General features: G+C 44.4%; 1 protein-coding gene and 2 long non-coding RNA genes across 3 annotated transcripts in view; 1 reads left to right on the plus strand and 2 right to left on the minus strand.

Moving 5' to 3' along the window:
* The window catches only part of LOC140215533 (uncharacterized), a 192,684-nt gene that overhangs the window by 60,277 nt on the left and 110,745 nt on the right, over positions 1–21,662 (plus strand). The gene's annotated exons all lie outside the window — the stretch shown is intronic.
* Positions 69–1,606, minus strand: LOC129380356 (uncharacterized). Its single transcript, XR_008608350.1, has 2 exons — positions 1,518–1,606; positions 69–780 (listed from the first exon to the last, which is right to left on the minus strand). It is a non-coding gene; the product is annotated as an uncharacterized lncRNA (long non-coding RNA).
* LOC126543971 (uncharacterized) lies at positions 14,009–19,716 on the minus strand. Its single transcript, XM_055061160.2, has 3 exons — positions 19,520–19,716; positions 16,244–17,942; positions 14,009–14,219 (listed from the first exon to the last, which is right to left on the minus strand). Exon 2 carries the CDS (start codon positions 17,747–17,749, stop codon positions 16,529–16,531), a length of 1,221 nt encoding a protein of 406 aa, XP_054917135.1. The 5' UTR covers positions 17,750–17,942; positions 19,520–19,716; the 3' UTR covers positions 14,009–14,219; positions 16,244–16,528.

Raw genomic sequence — 21,662 nt, forward strand, 5'->3', positions numbered from 1 at the left:
GTATCATAAATAAATGTGCCATGTTCCTTAAATATAAATCAACTTGTTGCACAGTCAAGATCACGAAATAAGCAGACAACAATTTATTGCAGCAAGATTGTAAGAGGCAGATACATGAAAACGGGAAGAAACAGCGCAATGTAAGTAATGCTGGTGTCGCACGACGCACTTTTACACGCGACCAAGCCCAATCTGATTTGAATTTCTCTGTCGCGATTCGTTCTTTTGCGCAAGCTGCGCAATGGAGCCAACATCAGTCAAGAATTTCGATCCGGATCGGGCTTGATCGTGATTGAAAGTGGTCGTGTAACACCGGTATAATAGAGAATAGTCGGAAATTAATGCCGTGATGGTCATAACTTTGCACAAGCAAAATACATAGAAGACGTGTTGCAACTACCCAGATAATGAAAGAAAAAACTGCACGTACACGCCAGCAATTAAATTGCTCAAAATGAGATTGTTCTAGAAGGAAAAAAATATGACATTTTTTCTTGTACTGCGAAGGAGGGTCAATTAGGGCAGCAAAATTATGTGAATAATTGCGTGCCAAAATAAAATGGCTGCAAAAATAATTGAGCACGCACCAACATCCTCATCTCGAATGTGTAAGCCAGTGTGTCCGTCATTAAACAGCTGCAATTAAGCACTTTGTGTTGGGGGTCTTCACCTGCTGTCTTCGAAGCCTTGCAATCGTCTTCTGATACTTGGAATTTTACCGTTGAGTATGCATGATGTCCTTTGGCTGTACAGTGTATTTTGAGGAAATTGTGGAGATTCCTGCAATACATAGAATGACAGAAAGAAGGTAAGCAATATTGCAGGCTTCAAAGCTAGTGAATGTAGACGCCACGTTCCTTTGTATAAGCAATACTGGAGCCTGCAAATCTTGATAATGGAGATGCTGCGTTCTTTCATGTAATGCGTATATTTTGGTTAAGGAAGCACTGTTATATATGCTAAGAGACAAGGAACTTCCTATGGTAACGACTCCATACACAATTAAAACATGAAAACACGTATCTTTTCAGCCCAATGCGCAACAGCTAACAATGCTCGAGCGCACATAACCTGCTACAGAGGTTGAGAGACAGCGCGTTATTGCCATACTGCAAATAGTGCACATGTCCCGCTTTAGAAATAGCTACATTTCTTTTGCAAAAGTAGAGCACCATGCTTTTTCAGCAGTCGCTGCGCATAACATAAAGCTCTCTGCCCCGAACGGCATGTGTTCATAGGCAGCATTTCTTAACGAACCATTTTATTTTCTAATTTCGTCATTGTGTCATACGTGCCTCGCAGCTCGGACGCTGACGCGTCGCTGTTATCGCTAGCATCACCACTCATTCCGGCGCATAAAAAAAATAATGCGAAATGAAAGTCGGCGTAGCAAATGGGCAGCAGCTGTTCATGGCTGCAAGGCCGCCGTCACCCATTCATGCGGCTAACAGCGACATAACGAAATGCGAAGAGAACAAGTCGTTAACAACGCGCAAAAGAACTTGCTGGGGCCTTACCATGAAACGGCAACGAAGCAGACTCGTAGAATAAAGAACCAGCTTTGGCAGACTCTGGCAGAAGAACCGACGAGCACACCACAATTGGATTTCTCCGCTCTTTCTGCGCATGCGCGAGGAGCAATGGTTGTGTGTGGCGTGCGTCTATTTGTCGTACAAAAATCCCTCACGTGACCTGATCCTAGGTGCCTAAGGACAGCATCGTTTAGGGATTTTTGAGAAGGCATGATGCTGGCGCCGAGCGAGTCCCAGTGTTGCCAGGTTTGGCTATATATAGCCAAATTGGGCTACAGAAAAAAATTTTTGGCGTCGACTTGGGCGAGTTGGCTACGGGGTTATATTTGGGCTACTGAAAATCTGCGACTTGGCTTTGTTTAGGCTATGTGTGGCACCTTAATCCACGCTCCAGAGGTGACTCTCATAGAGTAGAAACAAATCTTGAAGGCTATGTTTTAGCTGGCTGAGCCAGCAGCGCGGCTGTGCGTGTGCGCGAAATGACTCCCCCCCCTTTCCTCAGTGCATCGTTCTTTGAGCCGATGATTTTATCCTTGACGCACTTAAAGTTACACCGCGCTTCACCGTGCTAACATTTACTCCAGCAATGTCTTCTCATCTTTGTCTTATGCCGACACCCAATCACCAGGCATCGGGATGAACCTGGGAGTGGAGAGTGTTTCACAGTACACTGTACTAACATGCTTATGCTGAGAAACGGAGAGCAATATAGTTGGGCGATCGTGGCGCCGACATGAAAGAAGGGAAGCACGGGTAGATGACGCGCTCCAGTGTGCAGGGCGAAGGCATCTGTTTGAGGTATCGCTCTGGGCACAGTTTTCGACCTAGTCCGCGTTTCTCACGGTAAGCTCTTTACAGCCATTTTCCTTTGCGTGCGAAATGAACTTTCACGCGTCAGGCGTTAAAGGGACCCTGAAACGATTTTGGCGATTTTCTACAAACGTACTGAGTCGTTAGAGTAGGTCCTTCTGATCATTAATTGATGCATCTAAGTGCTCTGCGTAAAGCGTGTAATTTATTATAAGGTTTTAAAATACACATCGCTGCCGATCGTAGCACACTGCTCGGCGGAATTTTAAGCCGCCCCTACCCATATGATGCAAATAACCCATATGACGTCACGTGGGCGAGCTATCTGATTGGCTGACCAGGGCGCGTGGTCGATAATTTTTCCAGCTGTATGGTAAACAAATAATCTTCGTAATAGTTGGAATGTTAGTTCATTTGTTTTTATAAAAGGAAAGTAACATAAAGAGAATGCACAAGAACAATTTTTCAGTACACTTCAGCACTTCCGGCACACAGCAAGTGTCGTCTGCTTGTGTTACAACGTACTCCATTTTGACGAGAGCTCCGCGGTCAGAGTCGGTCTCAGTCTTTTCGCGAGCACTATGATTCGACTTTGTTGCCTTGTGGACTGCAAACCTAGCGACTGGCAATATGTCAAGCTGCGACATCGTGTCCCTCTGCAAGGCAGTATACAAGCGAACTGGCTGCTGCGCAGGGGACTGCCGGTATCCGATCGGCGCCAGGATTTGCGCGTTTGTGGCCGTCACTTTACACCGGAAGATTACTAACGCAATACCGTTTCGCGAGTCCAGTATTAGGGCAAACGCAAGCGCAAGGGGACAGGATCTGGCCGCTTGACTGTGCCGGGATGAGCCACGAGATGAGCAGAAGGGCAAATGTGAAAGAAGCGTATCCCCGCAGGCTGGCTGTACCCGGTTTGGAGGCAAACCGGATGTGACGTGTGCCAGTGGCGTACTCCCTGCCCCCAGATAGGTACTTGTACGCCTAGGGAAAGACGCTGCTAGGTGCTGCTGCTAAATCCCTGTGGTTTCTGCCAGCCACATGCGGCCATTGCCGGGTCACGTAGGTTCGTTCGCGTGGTCTTGTTACGCCTCGCTGGATCGTGTACAGTCATGCCGTCCTTGCGCGGCGTGATTGTCGGTGAGTCAGGTTAAATTCTTAAATAGGTCGCGCCTGCGCCTAATTGAGTCTATAAAAGCCTGCACATTCAGTTTTGCTAGCTACAATGCAGTGCGGCTGGCGTGAGCTGTCTCCACGATGCGCTTCGAGCGTGTCGATTTCGCCGTTCTTTATGTTGGCGTTAAGGACCTTGAAAGCAACATGGATCCACAAGAAATGTGCGACAACATCAAGGTAAGTCTACTGAAATCACAAAATTTGAAACAATAAGCGCTAATAGTTGTGTTTTCTTTTAAATTTTAGGCCTTGATTGTTCAACGAGACGGCCCCCGTCGTGCTGGTTTTCAAGGTGCTCCCTCGCTGCCTAGAAGATGCTGATGCGGAATAGAAAATGCAAAAACGTCGCTTGCTCAACCGCAAATTGACGGCTACGCTGAAGCGCATGCCGTGTCTGCGGAATTTGAACCCCGAGGTATGGACCCCCTTTTTCCAGCGGCATGCCGTTACATACCGTCAGGAACACGCTTGGCTTATTTCTGACTCAGTAAAAAATGTTTCACTTTTTCTCGCTTCTCGCTGCGGAAGAAATGCGGACCGTTTGTCGTAGTTGTGTCTCCATTACAGGGTGGCATTACTGCGGTGAATAAAACAAGTGTTGCCGTTCATACTGTGCGCATTTCACCCTTTGTTGGGCGATCGGAAAATATTGGTCCCACATTTCAGGGCTACTTCGCTATTATGTAGCGGTGAAGTGTAATTTCTACCATTGAACATTCCTGTGTAGATGTGTTTCTGAATCACGTTAAGCACATTTTTTCGTCCATTTCTTGGTCAAACAACGCGATAGAGCGATTGCGCAGATTGTTTACTTCCCTTTCTACAATGTTTAGTTTATTCTGTCGCCTTCCTTCAAACCACCACAGCGGCAAATGGACTTTTTTTATCGAAATTCCGCGTTTTCATAATAGCTGAATTTTGGTGCGGTTAGGTGTCTAAATTTCTCGTACCCACAGCTACCAAAACAGTTGATCAAATTATTAGCATCGCGAACAAATCGCATTCCTACATATGCGAGCTGCTACATATGAGCCCTCAAGAAATTTCAAGAAGCATCTTTTTTCTAAGAACCCTTGCGATATTGGAAAGCCCTGATTGAGGATTCTCATACAAAGCATGCTCAGTAAGTATAATGAAAACATGCACAAACAATGTATAATGTACTGGGTACTCTGGCTGCTTCTAATCACATTACAGGTGACCACGAGTAGGTAGAAACTGGCCTTGAGGCTGTATAGTGGGACGTAATATTCCCACTTTTCGCTATTACTGAATCGTAGTCAGCTTTGAGATTTTACGTTATGTAAAAAATGCTTCATAAAAAAAAGCACTTGTAATGTCTCGGACACAAAGCGGCCTGTTCTCTGCTTGCGTCTATGAAAGGGTTAAGATGCACACACTATTCAAAGGTCGCATTGAGAACTGAGTTGCAGGCGCTACTATGCTCCGCAAGCAGCAGGATACTAAAAGGAGAAATGAGCAACACCGTACTGCCTTCATTTCTTCAAACCCTTCAACAAAGCTTGAACAAGAAATGCACGCTAGGGTGTCACTACAGACAGCTGCGGCAACACTGACGCATGCGCGAGGATATAAATTGAGGTGCAGCTGTGCGGTGCACGCTGCCATGAAGTTCGAATTAGTTTCCCCCTTGCGAAACTACCGGAAAGGACATATTGCATCCATCGGTGTTAATATATTTTCTAGCATATTTTCTTGTTTTCAGCCAACATACACATCCCCGTTAAATCAAATAGATCACTGTAGATGGCGGCCACAAGCATATTACAAGGACTGTGAATTGGAAGCTGTTAGCTACCTGTGGCACAAAGTCGTGCAAGGGTACACGTAGTCTTTGTGTGCACATTGACTTCATGTTTTACCAATTTGACTGGCTCCTATTGCACTCCGGCTGAATAGCAATAACACACAGGCCACTTTACGTTCGAGCTACTCGAAAGCTTGCATTAGTGAAAAACATCTAAACTTTTTCTGGTACAGCCGTGCGTTGTTGGAAGTGTCTCAATGCATTGCAGTGATTGAACAGGCACATATTGGCTGTACCACTTGGATTTCAGCGTGCATGCGTTGGCTGGACAAAAAATTCTACCATATTTTACCTCCAAACTTTTGCTCACGATTGGAAAGCGCTGTTTCTGTTGTAAATAGATGTGGCTTGCACACAAGGTATGTGCATGCTAAGTGTCTTGGTAAAGAAAAGTAAAGGTATGCTGCATGAACAGAAGGTGCTGCAGCCACATAACCTGACCTTTGATCTTCATTATGCTCACAGATTGAAGGGATGGAACTAAGTGCGTGTCTTTTAGATGCTTGATTTCAGCCAGTTAAATTTGCCAACATGGGGATTCAAACCACTGGTGTCCATCTGCTGTTGGGCTGAACTCTCAATTTAGTGAGACTACTAACTACTGCGTTCATTGGTGCTGACAGATATCAAGTCCGTTGTAGCTCAGCATTACTGTATTCTGTCACCAAAATGTTAGAGAACCACTTGAGATCCTTCGATGTCGGCATCCTCATAATCAGTGGGCACCCCATAAGAAAAATAGGTCAACTTTGGCTGGTATCCTTGCAAGTGTGAGAAGGCTAGGCCACAGAAACTCGTTTTTCTGATTTGTGCACAATTCAGCCACGTTAAAATGTGGGGAGCCTAGACATCTAAAAGGCGAGGAGCAAGCAAATTGAATGCAGCTACCAAGCAAAAAATGTGGAAGCGTAAGCTGTTGATTTTTTACTCTAAAGGCACGTTCACACCAAAGACGGAGCGGCTAAACCGGGCAAAGCTCTTGGCCAGGGGATAAAAGTAGGCGTTAAACGAGGCGGCAAGCCCGATCGCTTGCGGACCACTTTTCCCGCCCGCCAGAGCTGTCCGATTTGCCGCGGCCAATCGGAACACCAGACGACGCTGGCGTGTGCTGCGCGATAAGGATGGACGACCGGTGCCACGAGACGGTGACAAGTGCGCCACGAAAACGTTAGATGCTCCGCCTCGGCGGTGCGGGCAGCCAGGCAAGCCGTCCAGTATACAGGGTGTTTCAGCTAACTAGGCCTGCAGTACTCAAATACAATCAATTCAGTAGACTACCCTGTTGAGCAACTTTAATACTTATGGCTCATTGAGAAACATCTAACTGCTTTATTTTTATGAAGATAGCTGCTGTGGTTATTTTTTCAGGACAAAAGAAAGTGCACAAAATCAAAAAAAGTACCATGCAACTATGCACTTTTTAGCAGTGACGAACAAATGAACAATGCGGCATGCAGACAGGATGTAAAAAATATGCAGATCTGACACACTGTGAAAATTATGTAAGCAGCTTTCTTTGCTGCTTGTGTTCATTGATGGCATTTGGCAGTGATATGTTAAATGTTACCTCGCATGCACCACTTGTGTTCGTAGTACACAGAGCTCATAGGCAGACGTGCGCTCCGATGCTCAAGGTGGTGCTGTGCACCATCCATATCCTGCGAGAGTAGTGGCACTGTCATTCCCTCACACGGCGCATCGCATGGTGGGTGAGGTAGAGAAATCCGTTTATTGAATCCTTAGGAGAAATAGTTGCTGCCACGTCCTGTGCCCTACAGAGCAGCGCCTGCTGGCCACACAGGCTTCTGTCATGCAGCATGGCTTCCCAGTGTTGTAGTGTAGGGACATTGAAGTTTTGATGCTGGACCACCACTTGCATACTGTCCTTTTCACGCCGTGGTGCTGTATTGCTGCTTTGCATCTGCACATCCTGTCTCAATTGTTGGCATGGACACACTTACCGTGTTTATTTTTTCAGAAATAGCATAAACATGCCATACCACACCTTCAACTATCATTATAATATTTTTAGTTTGCCACTACAACTGTCACCATGTCTAGATGTAGTATTTTTCTTTTAAAGAGACTCTATACGAAGGATGCTTTCTGATGGCATCTTTACCTTCTCGTATGATCATTCAGCAAGCACAAAGTGCTGCAGCTTCTGCAATGCTTTTGTCTATTCCTTCCAGGCACACTACTGTCAATGTATCATTAGCGATGAAATAGAATACCGCCCGTTGCTCAAAGCAGCTTCAATATAGATTCCAATCGGCAGAATAGGCAGACTTGTGGCAGTATACAACTTTCTATAGCCATAAAAGGCAAGCTAGCATAGTGGGGCATCTCAATGCTTGTAAAAGCATTCAACTGCATGTATCTCCAAATAACTAAGCTCAAGCAGACACTGCCAAAATTCGTGCTTCTCATGGTGAGTCGGTGCGGGAACTTGAAGGTGTCGCTTTTCCTTCATTTTTGTGTCTCTTATGGTTTTGCTAAGGCTCTTGCCACAGCAAAATTCCTCTTGTGGTATTTTAGAAGGGTAATTTAATAATCACCTAGGCGATGTCATTTCCGTCATTTGGTTGCACTGTGTGCATCAGTGCAATAAATGGGTCAAACGGCTTAATACGAAATGTTGCCAGGCCATTTTGGCACGACACTTGTGGATAGCATTTTGGTGTGGCTTGGGCGAGACTGAAAGAGAGAAATTGACACATACAAGCACAAAGGCCAGGCACTGTTCCCTTGTGGCCTGCACAACCACTAGAATAGCAGCTAGTCTTATCAATTCATACTGAGTATCACAAAGTGTAACATTGCAAGAACTGTAGCTTGCTTGATGAGACAAGGCACTTGTAGCTGTCGCTGAAACATGTGGTGTGATCAACATGTACAAGGTTACAATACTCTACACCCTTTTTGTATTTAAGTTTTAACTTTGCCCACAATCTGATTACAACTTTCCAGAGTTCCTTGGAAAATCCTCCCATGCACCTGCCATGTACATTGCCCTCCTCCTCGATGTGGCGTGCAAGATGGCAGCAGCAGCTGTGGGAACAGTTGAAGAGGCGAAGAAAGGTCCACTTTATAATAGGTTGTATGTAAATAAAACTGATCGACCTCAACCGATTCGGCTTCCACTTTTGTCAAGACAATTGTCAGCAAAGCAATGGAGCAATTTCAGTGGGGCGATAGTAATAAATAGTGCATAGAAATTCTTGGAAGCCCCGTCAGCTTTCTTGCTGTTAACAAGCTGTCTTGGTGAGGTGGTTTAGGCAGGGAATGCCAATTCATGAGGGATGGTCATGGCCACCATGTTCAATGTATGTGCAGCATTAATCAGTTCTCTAGACCGAGTGCACTAATGTCACATGATACATTTTCAAACCTCGCATGCTTTCTTTGGGGCTGAGAAAATTAATGAAGCATGAAACTCAGCATGTTGCAGTTTTCAATTAACCATCACTGCATTTGTCCATTCTTGAAACAAATTTTATTGTACCAAATGCATACAGAATGAATTTGTGGAATATCCAAAGTACATTTTGCTTGTGTCGGTCAAGCAGCTGGCAGAACAAAACCACAAAGTTCCAAAGCAGAAAGGTAACACTTCTTTTGAAGTACGCAACTGGCGAAACAGTGTTGCTAACACACAAGTGCAAAACTTGCTGCCGATTAAAAAAAGGGAGCTGCTACACACCACTTTGTTCCTTGACCATTTATTTTTTCTTTTGTGGCTGATTTTTAAAAATCCTTGCTATAGCAAATGCAAGGACATCAGAAAATCAACGCACAACAGATATTGGTGCAATGGTGTAAAGTAATGAAGATATAATTTTGCATGCACATTATTTAGTCTGAAATAGAAGGATACAGCACAAACGTTACTCTTCAATCCCAATAAAAAATATGGAACTCGTGGGCTACGGATAAATCTTGAGGGCCTCGGATTCTGTAATGTGCAGCTACACTTAAGTACACAAGCATTTTTGGATTCTGCCTCTACCTGGGTGCAGCTTTGTGACCTGGAATGAAAAGCCACAGCCATCGAGCTGCTGCAGTGGCGACATCACAGTAAAAGGTAATAGCGAAAAATTAAAACAATAATATGGCCATGCAACTTGCACATCAGATAGGTCACCTGAAGCTTCTATTTCCAATTTTTCTGGTGTTGCATAGGACAAAAATTTTGAAAAGTGATAGTGTACGATTTTCATACATTAACAATTATGCATATCTAGTTTTTTTTTAACCATGCAGATATTTAGCAAAAAGTTTTGAGCACAGAGAGCCTGTCGTTCTTGCAAAGGAGTTTCTAGGTGAGGAGGACACACTTTGCTGCTAATGCGAGTTTCATAAAATTAATTTTGAAAAATTCAGTCACTTTTTTATTAGTAACTTGGTGGCAGCCTTCTAAATGGCATATTTGGAGGCAGTCACATGTGAACGCACACCCTTTCTTTTTCGAAATCTCGAAAATTGCACTTATTTTGAAATATTCATTATCGTGCTCAATTGAGTACAATCAAAACTTGGTGCATCCTGCTCCACATCAGGCGGCAGTGCCCTGTCAAGAAGTGTGGGACAAAGCTTAAATGATAGCCTGACACGGCACACTGATGCACATGCTTGCCAGGCAAAGTGTGTCGTATCAGCTGCTACAATGACTGGCCAAGATGTTGTTTCAGACTTTCTCGAGCCTGTTGTCGGGGGTGTTTCCATCTGATGAGGTAGCGGGACCTTCTTTTCTGCGCTCCCAGCACACTCGGTTCCAATATTGCCTCGATTTACCAGTGAAATTCAATGATGAATATCTTGAATTAGGTGCAACTTTCAAGATTTGTAAGAAATGAGAGTGCTATAAAATGTGACTGCCTCCAAATTTGTGGAGTTCCAAAATAGAGGAATTCCTCTGCAAGAATGCCACATTTACTGCGCTCATAACTTTAAAACAAGAAAATCTGTATGGTAATAAAAGACACCCTGTACATATACAGTGTGTATTGGAGCATTTCATGCAACCAATATTCAAGCACCTTCTGTCTACAAAGAATTCATAAAGCAAATTTATGCTTGGAATCAGTTACGAGCACTGGAAATGCAAACACTGTGACGAACCCTGGTCACATGCCAGGCATTGTGTTGCTGCTCTCTGCGTAGGGCCTATGAATAAAAACCACCTTCAACATTACACAGTAAGCTACCAATTGCTATGTGTAGGAAGACTTAGTTCTTCAAATGCAATTATGACCTAGACATTCTAAAGCTTTTCTGATAATGTACTTTTAGTGAACAAGTACCCCAAACTTGAACAACTCTGAAGCTATAATGCCATTATTATCTGAAAGATGCACTCACATTTTTTTAACGCAGTAAGGAAACATTCATAATCGACAATGCCACCATAGACATGAGAGTCATATAATATTGCACTGCGTGCAGCAAGGATAGCACAATCTCGCACAAAAGATTAGTCTCTCCCGCAGACTTTGAGGGCTTCTTTATTATGTCTCACTTATGATGCCGTGACATGGTACGAAACCATGATGACGTAACTTATGATCATGAGTTACTCTTGAATGAAAGCTTATGCACACATGCATATTCCTGCATTGTAACTCTGGAGTGCACTTACAGTAAGGACACTGTGAAAAGAAGAAAAGGCCAACAGCAAGAACCAGGCAGCGCAGTGCTGTTTGCACCTTCTCGGCTGTTGTCGGTTTAAGTCACCTTCACTGCAGCAGAGTCGTGTTATGCGGCGAAGCATATTTAGCATCATGCAGTGAAGCATATCTGAAGTTAAAGGGGACACTGTTACGGGGCCCCTGCTGGTGCTTATGGTTACCCGACACTATCAGCTTAAGTACTCGTACTGTGACCTCTTCATGCATTTGGACAACACCAATCGCCATGTGAAAACCTCTGTTCACTACTAATCTTGCTAAGAGCCTAAATTGTTTCCAAACTACAAATTTCACTAAGTGGCAAACTTGGCAATGCTTCTGGAACCTCTTTCTAAAGTACTTTAATACTACCAGGATGCTTCAATGTCAAACTGGATTAAAAACCTGGGATGAGATTGTGCAAGCTTCTAGCTTTCTGACTGTTTGCTTCACCTTCTACATCAGTGAGTAGGCAGTGTTCAATAGGCGCTCCCACTTCACCAAGCAGACGACCGCTGACGAAAGCATGGTGAAGGCGAATAATGAGAGCGCAAGCAAACATTCAGAATGCAAGATCTCGCCCTTGGATTTAGAGAAAGGAAGGATAATTTCAACACCAAGGAACACCAACACTGGGCAACATTCATGCACCAGCTTTGTCAGTTTTTTGATGCTCCCAGTACTTGTGCTGAAATCGTGAGAAAAGCCCAGAGAGAGTATACAATTCGAGAATCATGTACCTCTTACATTGTGGATGTCCTTGCACTGTGCTAACGCATGAACACCACCACGTCTCAAAATGATCGAATGAGACATATTAAAGGCACAAACACTGTTACCTTATACGTCCTTGGTATGCAGAACCCCAGCACCTCCACCACTTCTAAGGAACCGCTTTATTCTTGCCGAGCTAGAGCTATGGCGAGGAAGAAACGACACACACTACGTACGGATGAGGAAGATGACGGAAAGTCACATTGCACTCACAATATCGCTAGCGTGGTAGTTTCCCAAAGGAAGCGGTCACACCACTGCGTATAAAGTGTATGCACAGGGATTCTCATACGTCTTCCCTGTCCAAGGGACTGGTGGCAAGCACCACAAAGCAGCACTGGTCAGGTGCATTCCAATTAAATTCTTAAGAATTGAGAAAAGGCCGATTCAACACAAAGCAACGACCTGACACCCTTGCCAACAAACCTGTTGAACTGGCATTAAGTTTCAGATATTTGCGGCCACACATATGTAAACCAATGGGCAAGGTTCTGACTGGTGTTGTAGAAGTCGCGGGGCGCTTTTTTCGTTGCGACGATAGATCGGATTCGTTTACAAGTAAGGCTCCAGGAGGGCACATGTAACCGGCAAACAGAGGCCTCAGGAGAGCATTAGATTATAATCAAGGAGGCGGCAGGGTACCCAAGGGGCAGCGGAGGGATCAAAACTGGAAGCAGGGCGGTCCCAAACTGGAAGCAGGTTATGTTGCCACAACTCACGGACCACCTTGACTCCAGCCTTGTCGGCGAAAGCGGACAGCTGCTGATCTTAAAATGCGTCAGAAAATTCGGAAAGTACGACTTACACACAGCCTACAGATATACTACTAGCACGCGCAGACCTCGGCGAGCCCCAACCCATGGACCAGTCCGCGTTCTAGCTCTGGTGTCCCCGTTACCGATTTGGTGTCCTGGAGACGCCGCCAATAATATGAAATAGTGACACGTTGTTACTAGTAAAAAACACGACTTAAGCCGCTAACGCTACGTTCAGCACTGCCGCGCCCAACAACTTCTACAACGCCTGTGAGAACTTCACCAAGCAATGGTTGTTCTTGGCAATACTAAGAACTTGTGAATTTTGTGTACCGCTCATGCTTAACTTTGTAGTGCACTGTGGCTTAGTGAAGCACTACGATTGCGTGTAGCATACGTACACATCTTACCTGATAGACGGTGAACGGGGTCTTGTACAAATATCCGCTGAATAAGAAAAGACTACACCTTCACATGTGTTAAAACACATGCCAAACTTGAAAAAACAGACGTACAATGAACCTCCACACGTTAAAATAGCAAAAGCATCACTTAATAGTCGAAAACTATTGAAAACTTTGCAAGCGCCATGGCAAGCGCAAATCCGCCATTGCTGCTGATATTGATCAGGCTGTCCCCTTGCGATCGAGTCGGCAAGCGCGTGGAAACGCGTTTCTTTATTCTATGGAAGCGCAATTGGCGCAATGTAGCCAAAATAAACAAATAAAACTGTGAATCAACTCCAAATACACACACGCAAAAGAAAAATCGTCGGGATTCTCTATAACGACGTTTCCAACCCCTTGACCGATATTTCATACAGCTCGTTGCATTAATTAAAATACCTGCAGTGCATTGTTTTCATAACGCGCAAAAAAAATTCTGCACTTAAGCTTACCCGCACAAACACGCGGCGCAAATTCGTAGAACGCCACCAGTGCAGCCCCCACCCGCCAAGAAAATATATGACTAGTCAATAATAATAGCATATAATTATAATGTGAGCGTCGGCGCAATCAATGGAGAATTCAATTTTACTTGTTATAGAAAATCAAATGCAATGCAGTAAACAATGGATAGAATTAGGAATATAGCTTCCTGGAGTCTAAAAAAAATCTGCCTTGAAACTTGACGTGGTGACACGGCAAATTGTGGGTATACGATTGAAAATAATTGCTATAGTGTGTTCGTGTATGAGTAAGCTTCTCAAAAGGAGTTTCAAGTGTTTCCATGGTATGGCAAGCTTATATCTTGATTCATCAAGTTTTTTTTATTCATGTTGTTCAATTATGTTTAAAAAGCAAATTGTAAATCCCAATGGTTTTGTTTTTTACCAGGGGAACACAGAGTTGAGCCACTGTTTTGAAACAAACTTTTATTTAAAGGTAGTTACAAGTAACACCGACACCCTTGCTCATGAAAATCCCAATGGTTGTGTTTTTTACCGGGGGAAACACAGAGTTGAGCCACTGTTTTGAAACAAACCTTTATTTAAAGGTAGTTACAAGTAACACCGACACCCTCGCTCATGACAAAACAACTTTCACTCGCTGTGTCCAGACACTTGGTTCAAGGTGCATGTAATGCTTCATCTCCAAGCTTCGCGTGGTTTCTTAAAGGCATTGTGAAATCTACACGGTGTTTTTATTTTACACCTCCTCATCTCATAGCACAAGATCTGAAATGCGTGAACAAGAAGAATCAGGCCAGCACATATTCACAGAAATGAACTCTTCACAGTGCAGTTGACAAGTGCAAAAATTACAGCAGAAACTGCCAGTCACATGATATGAGCACAACATAACTGTTCTTTTTGCGGGGAAGCCTCAATCCCATGCCGACATTAAGCTATATGGTGGTCATCACTGGCAATGTTTGAAAGATTTTCATAAAATAGAGACTGAATGTCTGGAGTATTTATCATAAGGGAAGTAGAAACTCGCACATCTTCTAAACAGCCCTTTGCAGTGCTAAATGTATGCTGGCTATTGATAGTAATAAATAGTATGACTGTTACAACTGTTAAACAAGACAAAAGCTCACAGGAATATGAAGGCTTGAAGTGATAAACAGTGTTTGGAGGGGGAATGTAGCTGGAGTGAACCTTTTGGCAAAGATTTGTTTTCGTCAGTGCCGCAATTAAGTTCGGCACAGCAATCTTTATGCACGCTTAGCTCACTTTCCCACACCCTCAATGTAGGATGAAGAGGAGAATAAGAAAGTGCGTAGAATGAAGTTTAAGTGTAGAAAAGAAATGGGGAGACAGTGAAAGAGAAGGTAGGAGCACTGTTGTAGATTATTCTTCGAAGGCTACTCTTCCAAAAGAAAAAGAGAAAAATATTAAATGTGTAAGGAAGCATTGCCAATTGTTATTATGCCTACTCAAGTAAGAGATGCACCATAAGGGATGTAATATAAAACTGATCTGATATGTAGAGTGGCCTAAAGCTTTCTGCATAGTCTTTACAATCATTATGACACTGTCTGCTGCAGCCAAATATGCAGAAGTTTTAATTGAGTGCTCATGACCAGAGCAACTTATCCAGACTGCACACAATACCACTGCATATGCCCTCTATTTTGGTAATCTGAAAAATAAAAGTTTATTCAAATGGGCAATAAGAACATCACATGGAACACAAAATCTAGATCGAATTATGAGGCATGCCACAGTGCGGGACTCAGTAATATTTTTGACCACCTCGGGTTTTGTGATGTGCACTTAAATTCAACTACACACTTTCTTTTTTTCATTTCACCACCACTGAAATGCAGCCACCTTTGCTGGGATTGAACCCGCAAGCTCGTGCTCAACAGTGCAACATCATAACTACTGCGCTACTGAGTGTTTACACAAATTTATAAGTAGCAAAACACATTGGAGGCTTTTGCACACTGAAACACTACACACCATCCAATGCACTTCCTTAGATCTATGTACAGACATACTTACCAGCGGCTCATATGACAAGCATGGAGGCGTGCTCTAACACACTACCATCCAACAGCTGCCACATACCAGAGATGACCACTGGGTGTGTACCTATCTTCACAGAACACTTACCAGCAGCTCATACAACAAGCATGGAGGCATCTCTCGTGCTCTAACACACATACCATCCAGCTGTGACATATGGCTGCACACCACAGACAAAAACAGACGGGCTAATCATCAGAGACCACATGTCATGATTTGTTAACATGCGAGCCCTCAACCTGCTTCAATAAGGCATGACAGCACAGCACTACTGCACCACTTCTCTCTTCCTAACTGCACTGGAGGCTTGTTACCAGTAATCGTGCCCTGCTGACATGGTTATCTCTTGTTTCTATGTTGCTGTCCCTAAGCTGTTATTTAAGGACTTCCTTTTGAGCTTCAGTGGGCCTTGAAAGGCTAGATGATGGCTGCGACAATCTAGGGTTTTTTGTAGAGTGAAATCTTAACAGGTGCACAACTTTTTTGTTGGCTGGTTCATTTGAATGGTCTGGCATCTTTCTTTTTGGGTCACTTTCACTTTCAACAAGCATGAAAACTGGCTCAAACAAATTGTTTGCCTTCTCAGCCACACCCTCAGAGACTTCACCATCTGATATTGCCTATGTGACCGAGTCCATTTTCGCTCTTAAGAGTGCTGAGCTTTACACTGCTTTGGCTGCTTCCAGCTTTGTTATACTCTGTACAATGTGCAATGCCCGACTTGCCTCACATGCTTCTTCGGGTGAGCTCTCATGGGCCTTGTTGCTGCTAGTTGGATTAGCGATGACCACACAGTGAATGTGCTTGCACACTGTAAAGTGTATAAGATGGTCATAGCAAGTGCACATGTAAGTATGCACACACACTGCACATTCCTTACACCTCAAAGGACAGCAAGCACCATCTCCCACTTTTGACACTTTATATGAGAGCCCTTTATTAGACTGAGATGGCACAGTCTATATGCCATCTTCATTTAATTTGGCACAGCCATCTTCATTTAATTTGGCTCAAGCTGCCATTTCACTGCCAGACCTGTGGTTCTTCTGAATTCTGCTCAGCTTCTTACCCTTTACCCCTTTCATCATCTGGATAGCCCTTTTCATTAAAAAATGATTTGTCAAGTCCATGAGGGCAGAAATAAGTTTGTCACCATGCTTATTCTGTTTTCTCTCCAGCATAGTATGCTTTAACGTCCTGCGCTTGCTCTCAAGGTGCATGTTAGTGTTGACAGCTGCTCTAGTCCTAAAGCAATAGGCCCACTCTTGCGGCCTAACTGCATAGTGGTCATTGAAGTACTTCAGGAAGTCCCTCAGTTCTTCTTCCTCACTAGAAAGGAATTGCTTAAAATAATCTTCAAATGCCTTTTCCGCGAGGAACTCTAAGAGTAGCCACACACTATGGTAAACATGTGGCCTTAGCTGTTTCTCTACACACTCGAGTATCTTCTTACGCCAATTGTTATCCACATGCCAGGCACTGAGAAGTTTCTGTTTTGCGGCACCCATGACCATGGACCATGCTTTGTAGAATTGCGACGCATCATCAGATATCAATGTCTTAGCAGCCACTTTTTTGGCCATGGCCGACTCCAGATATTTGAAGAATGCTGTCAAAGTTTGCTCGTTCATCCGGTTGCAGATGAAATAAGCTATAGCTACACCTGATCCTATTTTATCTAGCACCAGAAGAGTAGTCAGCTCAAACTGGTACTCTGTAGTTCCATGTGTGGAGTCAAGACATACAGTACCTGCAGGGCCCAATTTTTCTAGTAGCTCCTTCTGAGACTCTGTCATCAGAACAAGAGCAAAGTCTGCTGAAGGAAATGTACCACTTGGGTCCACTGCACCTTGTGCCTTGTACAGGTGGACAAGTGTTTCACCTTTTTCTTTCATCACAAGCACCCACATGTCTACACTGATAGCGTCATTAGTGTGACAATGTTCAGGAGCAGCAATGTTAAACTGCTGTTTGATGTTATGCAGGGTTGAGCACTCTGCCAAGTGCACGGGCCTCAGCTTGGATGCCACAGATGTTCTTACTCGCTTTAGAATGGTTTTCATGGGCACACCCCTTTCTAGGTTCTCTGCTACGCTGGCCTTTTCCTTGTCACTCATTCTCAAGTGCTGAATTTCTGGTTTATGACCGTAATGGTTTCTTTGATACCTGACTTTTATGGTGGTGCCTTCAGGTGTCGGACGGTAATTGTGACGGTAATAAATGAAAGACATATCTTACCAGACCTACAGCTCCCCTGACTTTTCTCCCGACGGTCACTATGACCTTCCTTTTTCCTTGCCTCGCCTGATCTATTACAGTAATAGTGGATCCTTGTTTCTCCACTGGCCAGCTTTTTGGGGTCCCTGGGCAAAATGAACCAGCAGTTTTGGCTACCCTCTTCTTCTGCTTTCCATTCATGAAATTCTGTAATAAAAGCACAAAATAGCATTAGATAGTGACAAGTACTATTGGGAGAGAGATGCAAACAAAAATAATCACTCTGAAGGCTTTGGACACGGGCTAATGTAGCATTTATTTTACTCCCTCACCTTCAACTCGACTGTGTCATGAGGTCACCCTTGATATTGCTCAAATTTATGTTAAAATTGAATTTCAAATTCAATGCGCCATAACTTCAAAAAATTTATCATATTAGTTTTGTTTTAATAAGAAACAAATATGAAACTTAAGCATGATCTATGCTCACTCCTTCCTCAATATTGAATCAGACTGTACATTCATAGCAATGCTGTTACGATAAGACAAAGACGAACTGAGAGCACATGGTGCAAGCTACGCCCCAGAACAGTGTGAATCCCTTCTCTCAGTTTCTTCTTGAAAAGCTCCTTCTTTTCAAGAAGAGCTTGATTTTTTACTGTAGATAGGGGCTTGGCGAGGGAGTGTTCCATCGTCACGCGGTTATGATCTGGCTTGGGCATGCGCCTGGTTCGAAGAGGCAGCATTATGTGTGATTTCAATAAACCAGTTGCTAGTCTGCGTTCGTCCTGTCTTCTTCTACGTTGGTGTCTTTTCTCAAGCGCAGTTTAAGTTCACAAAAAGATGTCTTACCAAGTAGCCTCCTAACACACTCTTCTTAAAGAAAAAAGGATTGCGCGTGCGTCAAATTTAGCTCTACTTTATGAAATCTACAACCAGAGTCCTTCTATTGAGGGACTGTGGTATTACTAAAGAATTTTCCCAAAGTACGCCGGGAGACCAAGCCGCTGACAGCCGCAATTGCAAGTGTGGTCGTGGACCTACGTCGGCCTGCATTCGGACCTATTGCGGCCTGCACTGAGGCGAAGACTACACCACGCACGCAAGTAGCGCAGAGCAACGTCAGAACGCAGAGCAAATCCCTCCTCTCGTTTAAGTAAAAAAAAAAAGGGGGGGGGGGTTGTGCGAGCGTCACATTTCGCTCTATTCTATAAAATGTACTGCTAAAGAGTTTGCCCACAATACGCTGTGAAACCATCCCGGCGACATCCGCAAATTCATGTATGGTACCGGTTCTGCGTCTCTGCCGCATTGCAACGTGCACTGAGGCGAAGACTAGGCCACGCACGTATGTGGCACAGAGCAACGTCAGAACGCAGAACAGCTTACTCCTGTCGCTTAAAAAAATAAGAAGATGTACAAACGTCAAATTTCACTCCACTTGCTGTGCAGGAAAGCAGACAATGCCAAACGTACGTCATGTAGCGCATCGCTGGGAGCGCGCACACATGACTATACTATAGATGGATAAACAAACAAATTATATTTAACGAGGATACAAACTTCAAAATACCCCAAGGAAATAAATTAGGCACCTGCGCAAAAGCTGCTCTTCGCGAAACAGATAGAGAAAAAGAAAACAAAGGCCCGCAAAGCATAAACAACTGCCTTTTTGGAGGCACACTGCGCAACAAGAAATTAAAAAAAGTCCAAGATGTAATATTGCGTTTAAACGTCATTTGCTCACGATGACTGAGAATAAACTTAATAAAACTGTTCCTCACCCTTATTGTTCCGGAACACCAGGTGCACGTAATCAGCCTCGAAGTTGTGCGCAGCGATCTGGTGCACCGAATACTTCTCCATTGTAGGCAGGGAAGTGCCACATACGTCGCATTTCATCAATTTCTTGACATCCACGGCCATTTTGTGAACGTTCCTGATGTGTTGCAGCATGTTCTTCCTCTTTATGAATAGTTTGCTGCAGAATTCGCAGCGACGATCGTCATCGCCGATGGCAGCTCGATCACAGACGTGCACCATTCCGACATTGCACGCACTAGGGTTGTTGTATAATCCGGCAGCAATACAGGGAAGAAACCTCCCCAATCACGTGACACACTAGGTATTCAGTGGCCCCATAGAGACAGTTGGAAACCAACTTAGGGAACTAACATCCGGGAACGCAGGGTCACGTGGATGCTGCCTTCTATTGTTCACCGGCCTCAGCCGGCCTGCGGGGAAACGCATGTAATGTGAATGGTCTGCACGGTGCAGCCACCTGGTGGCACAGAGCTCAACCATACACAGTAGCAGCAACGAAGTGTATTCTTCTTTGCTGCTGGTGTGTATTTTTCGCAGGAGTGTAATCATCAACACGTTGATTTATATATGTTTAAAATGCTTTACACTTGGTTAGAGCAATATTAGCGCTTTGTTTGACTGGTTAAGCGCTGCGCCAGCAAGTGTCTGGACCGTGCAGACCGATCAGGCTGCTCACGTACGTCTAGGTTAAAGTTCCTTCATCATCTTGAGTTTATGCCTCCAGTCATTTGCCGAAATGACCAGCTTGCCTGTTTTTAGCGGAGTACCGGACACGTTCGGCGCTACGACAGAATGCTCGCAACGCACGCTGCTTCGATAGCTCTCGGCCGACGGCCAAGCGGCTAGCGGAGAGGTCTCGCGCGGGAGGGGGCGTGCTCCTAAACAACCGGAAGTGAACGATGTGACGTCGCATCGTGACGCTGAACCAGTGAAGGCGGAGCTTAGCGCCGCTCGCTCGGCGAGCGAGTTGAGGAGGAAAAGCATAGCTAGGGAGGAGGGTAACTTCTAATCGCTTGCAGCTCCATTAATACGTAACGCTTCACTTAAATTGTGGTGCGAATGTTCTACTTAAGCTGTACCCTACGCGCCTACAAAATTTGTCCGAACCGTTTCAGGGGCCCTTTAAGGGCCCCATGTCGCAGAAAATCCGGCGTCGACGCCGTTGTCCGTGTGAGAAAATTAATCCCTAACCACGTAGGCTCTTCGGCTGGCGCATATGCATTACTGAAATAATCGATTTTTTCAAAGTAAAACGCGTCAGAAAATTTGTAAAGTACGACTTACACTCAACTTACAGACATGGTAGCGTCGAATTGTAATTTGAATATACGAGAAAACATGTTTGTTACGCGGAACCTCGAACACGTACCCCTTTTCCAGCTGCCGTTCGACGTCTTATAGGGGGGCGATGGTTTGGGCTAGTTGGTTTTCCATGAGACTGAGTGGTGCAGCTCGAAGCAGGACAGGGGACACAGGAAAAAAAACGAGGACAAGCGGTTACTGCCAAACAGGAGCGGCGCGCCCCGCTCAGTTCCATGCAGCACCATCCGGATGGCACTCGCCTCCGCAGCAGCGGCGGCGTCTGCCGTGCGAGTGGAAAAAAAAAGAATCCGAAAGCTCGCCTTCGTGCATATTGTTCGCTTCCAGCGTTCGCAGGTAAACATTATGGTTGCATACGCTGCATTTGCCGGGAAGCGTGAGAAGCAGTCAGAGATCTTTGAATGCTATCACATTCCACTCTTAAATCTTAATATTAAAGAGCTGAGCAGCAATTTTCATGGTACCTATTTTTAATGCAAGGGAAAGTTTACCAGTCAGAGTGTGCAATCAAGAAGTGGTAACGCGGAAAACGCCGTGGAACATTTTTTATCAGAATTTTTTTATATGCAGTGAAGATGTAGTCTTTCACTCGCAACGTGCTCAAAGCCATGCTCAAAGCGGTGGTAGGTGAGCGCGATAATGATTATACGCCGGCATTATGGGAGGCAGATGACAGTGCGGCCGTAATTGTGACAAAGTATTTTGTCTAGCAATTCGACGTTCCTGCTATTCATGTTTGCCGAAGTGTTAAGTACTTTTGCGGTAATTGTTACGTGTTTTCAT

Source organism: Dermacentor andersoni, chromosome 1 (genome assembly GCF_023375885.2).
Source record: "Dermacentor andersoni chromosome 1, qqDerAnde1_hic_scaffold, whole genome shotgun sequence".
Classification (NCBI taxonomy): domain Eukaryota; kingdom Metazoa; phylum Arthropoda; class Arachnida; order Ixodida; family Ixodidae; genus Dermacentor; species Dermacentor andersoni.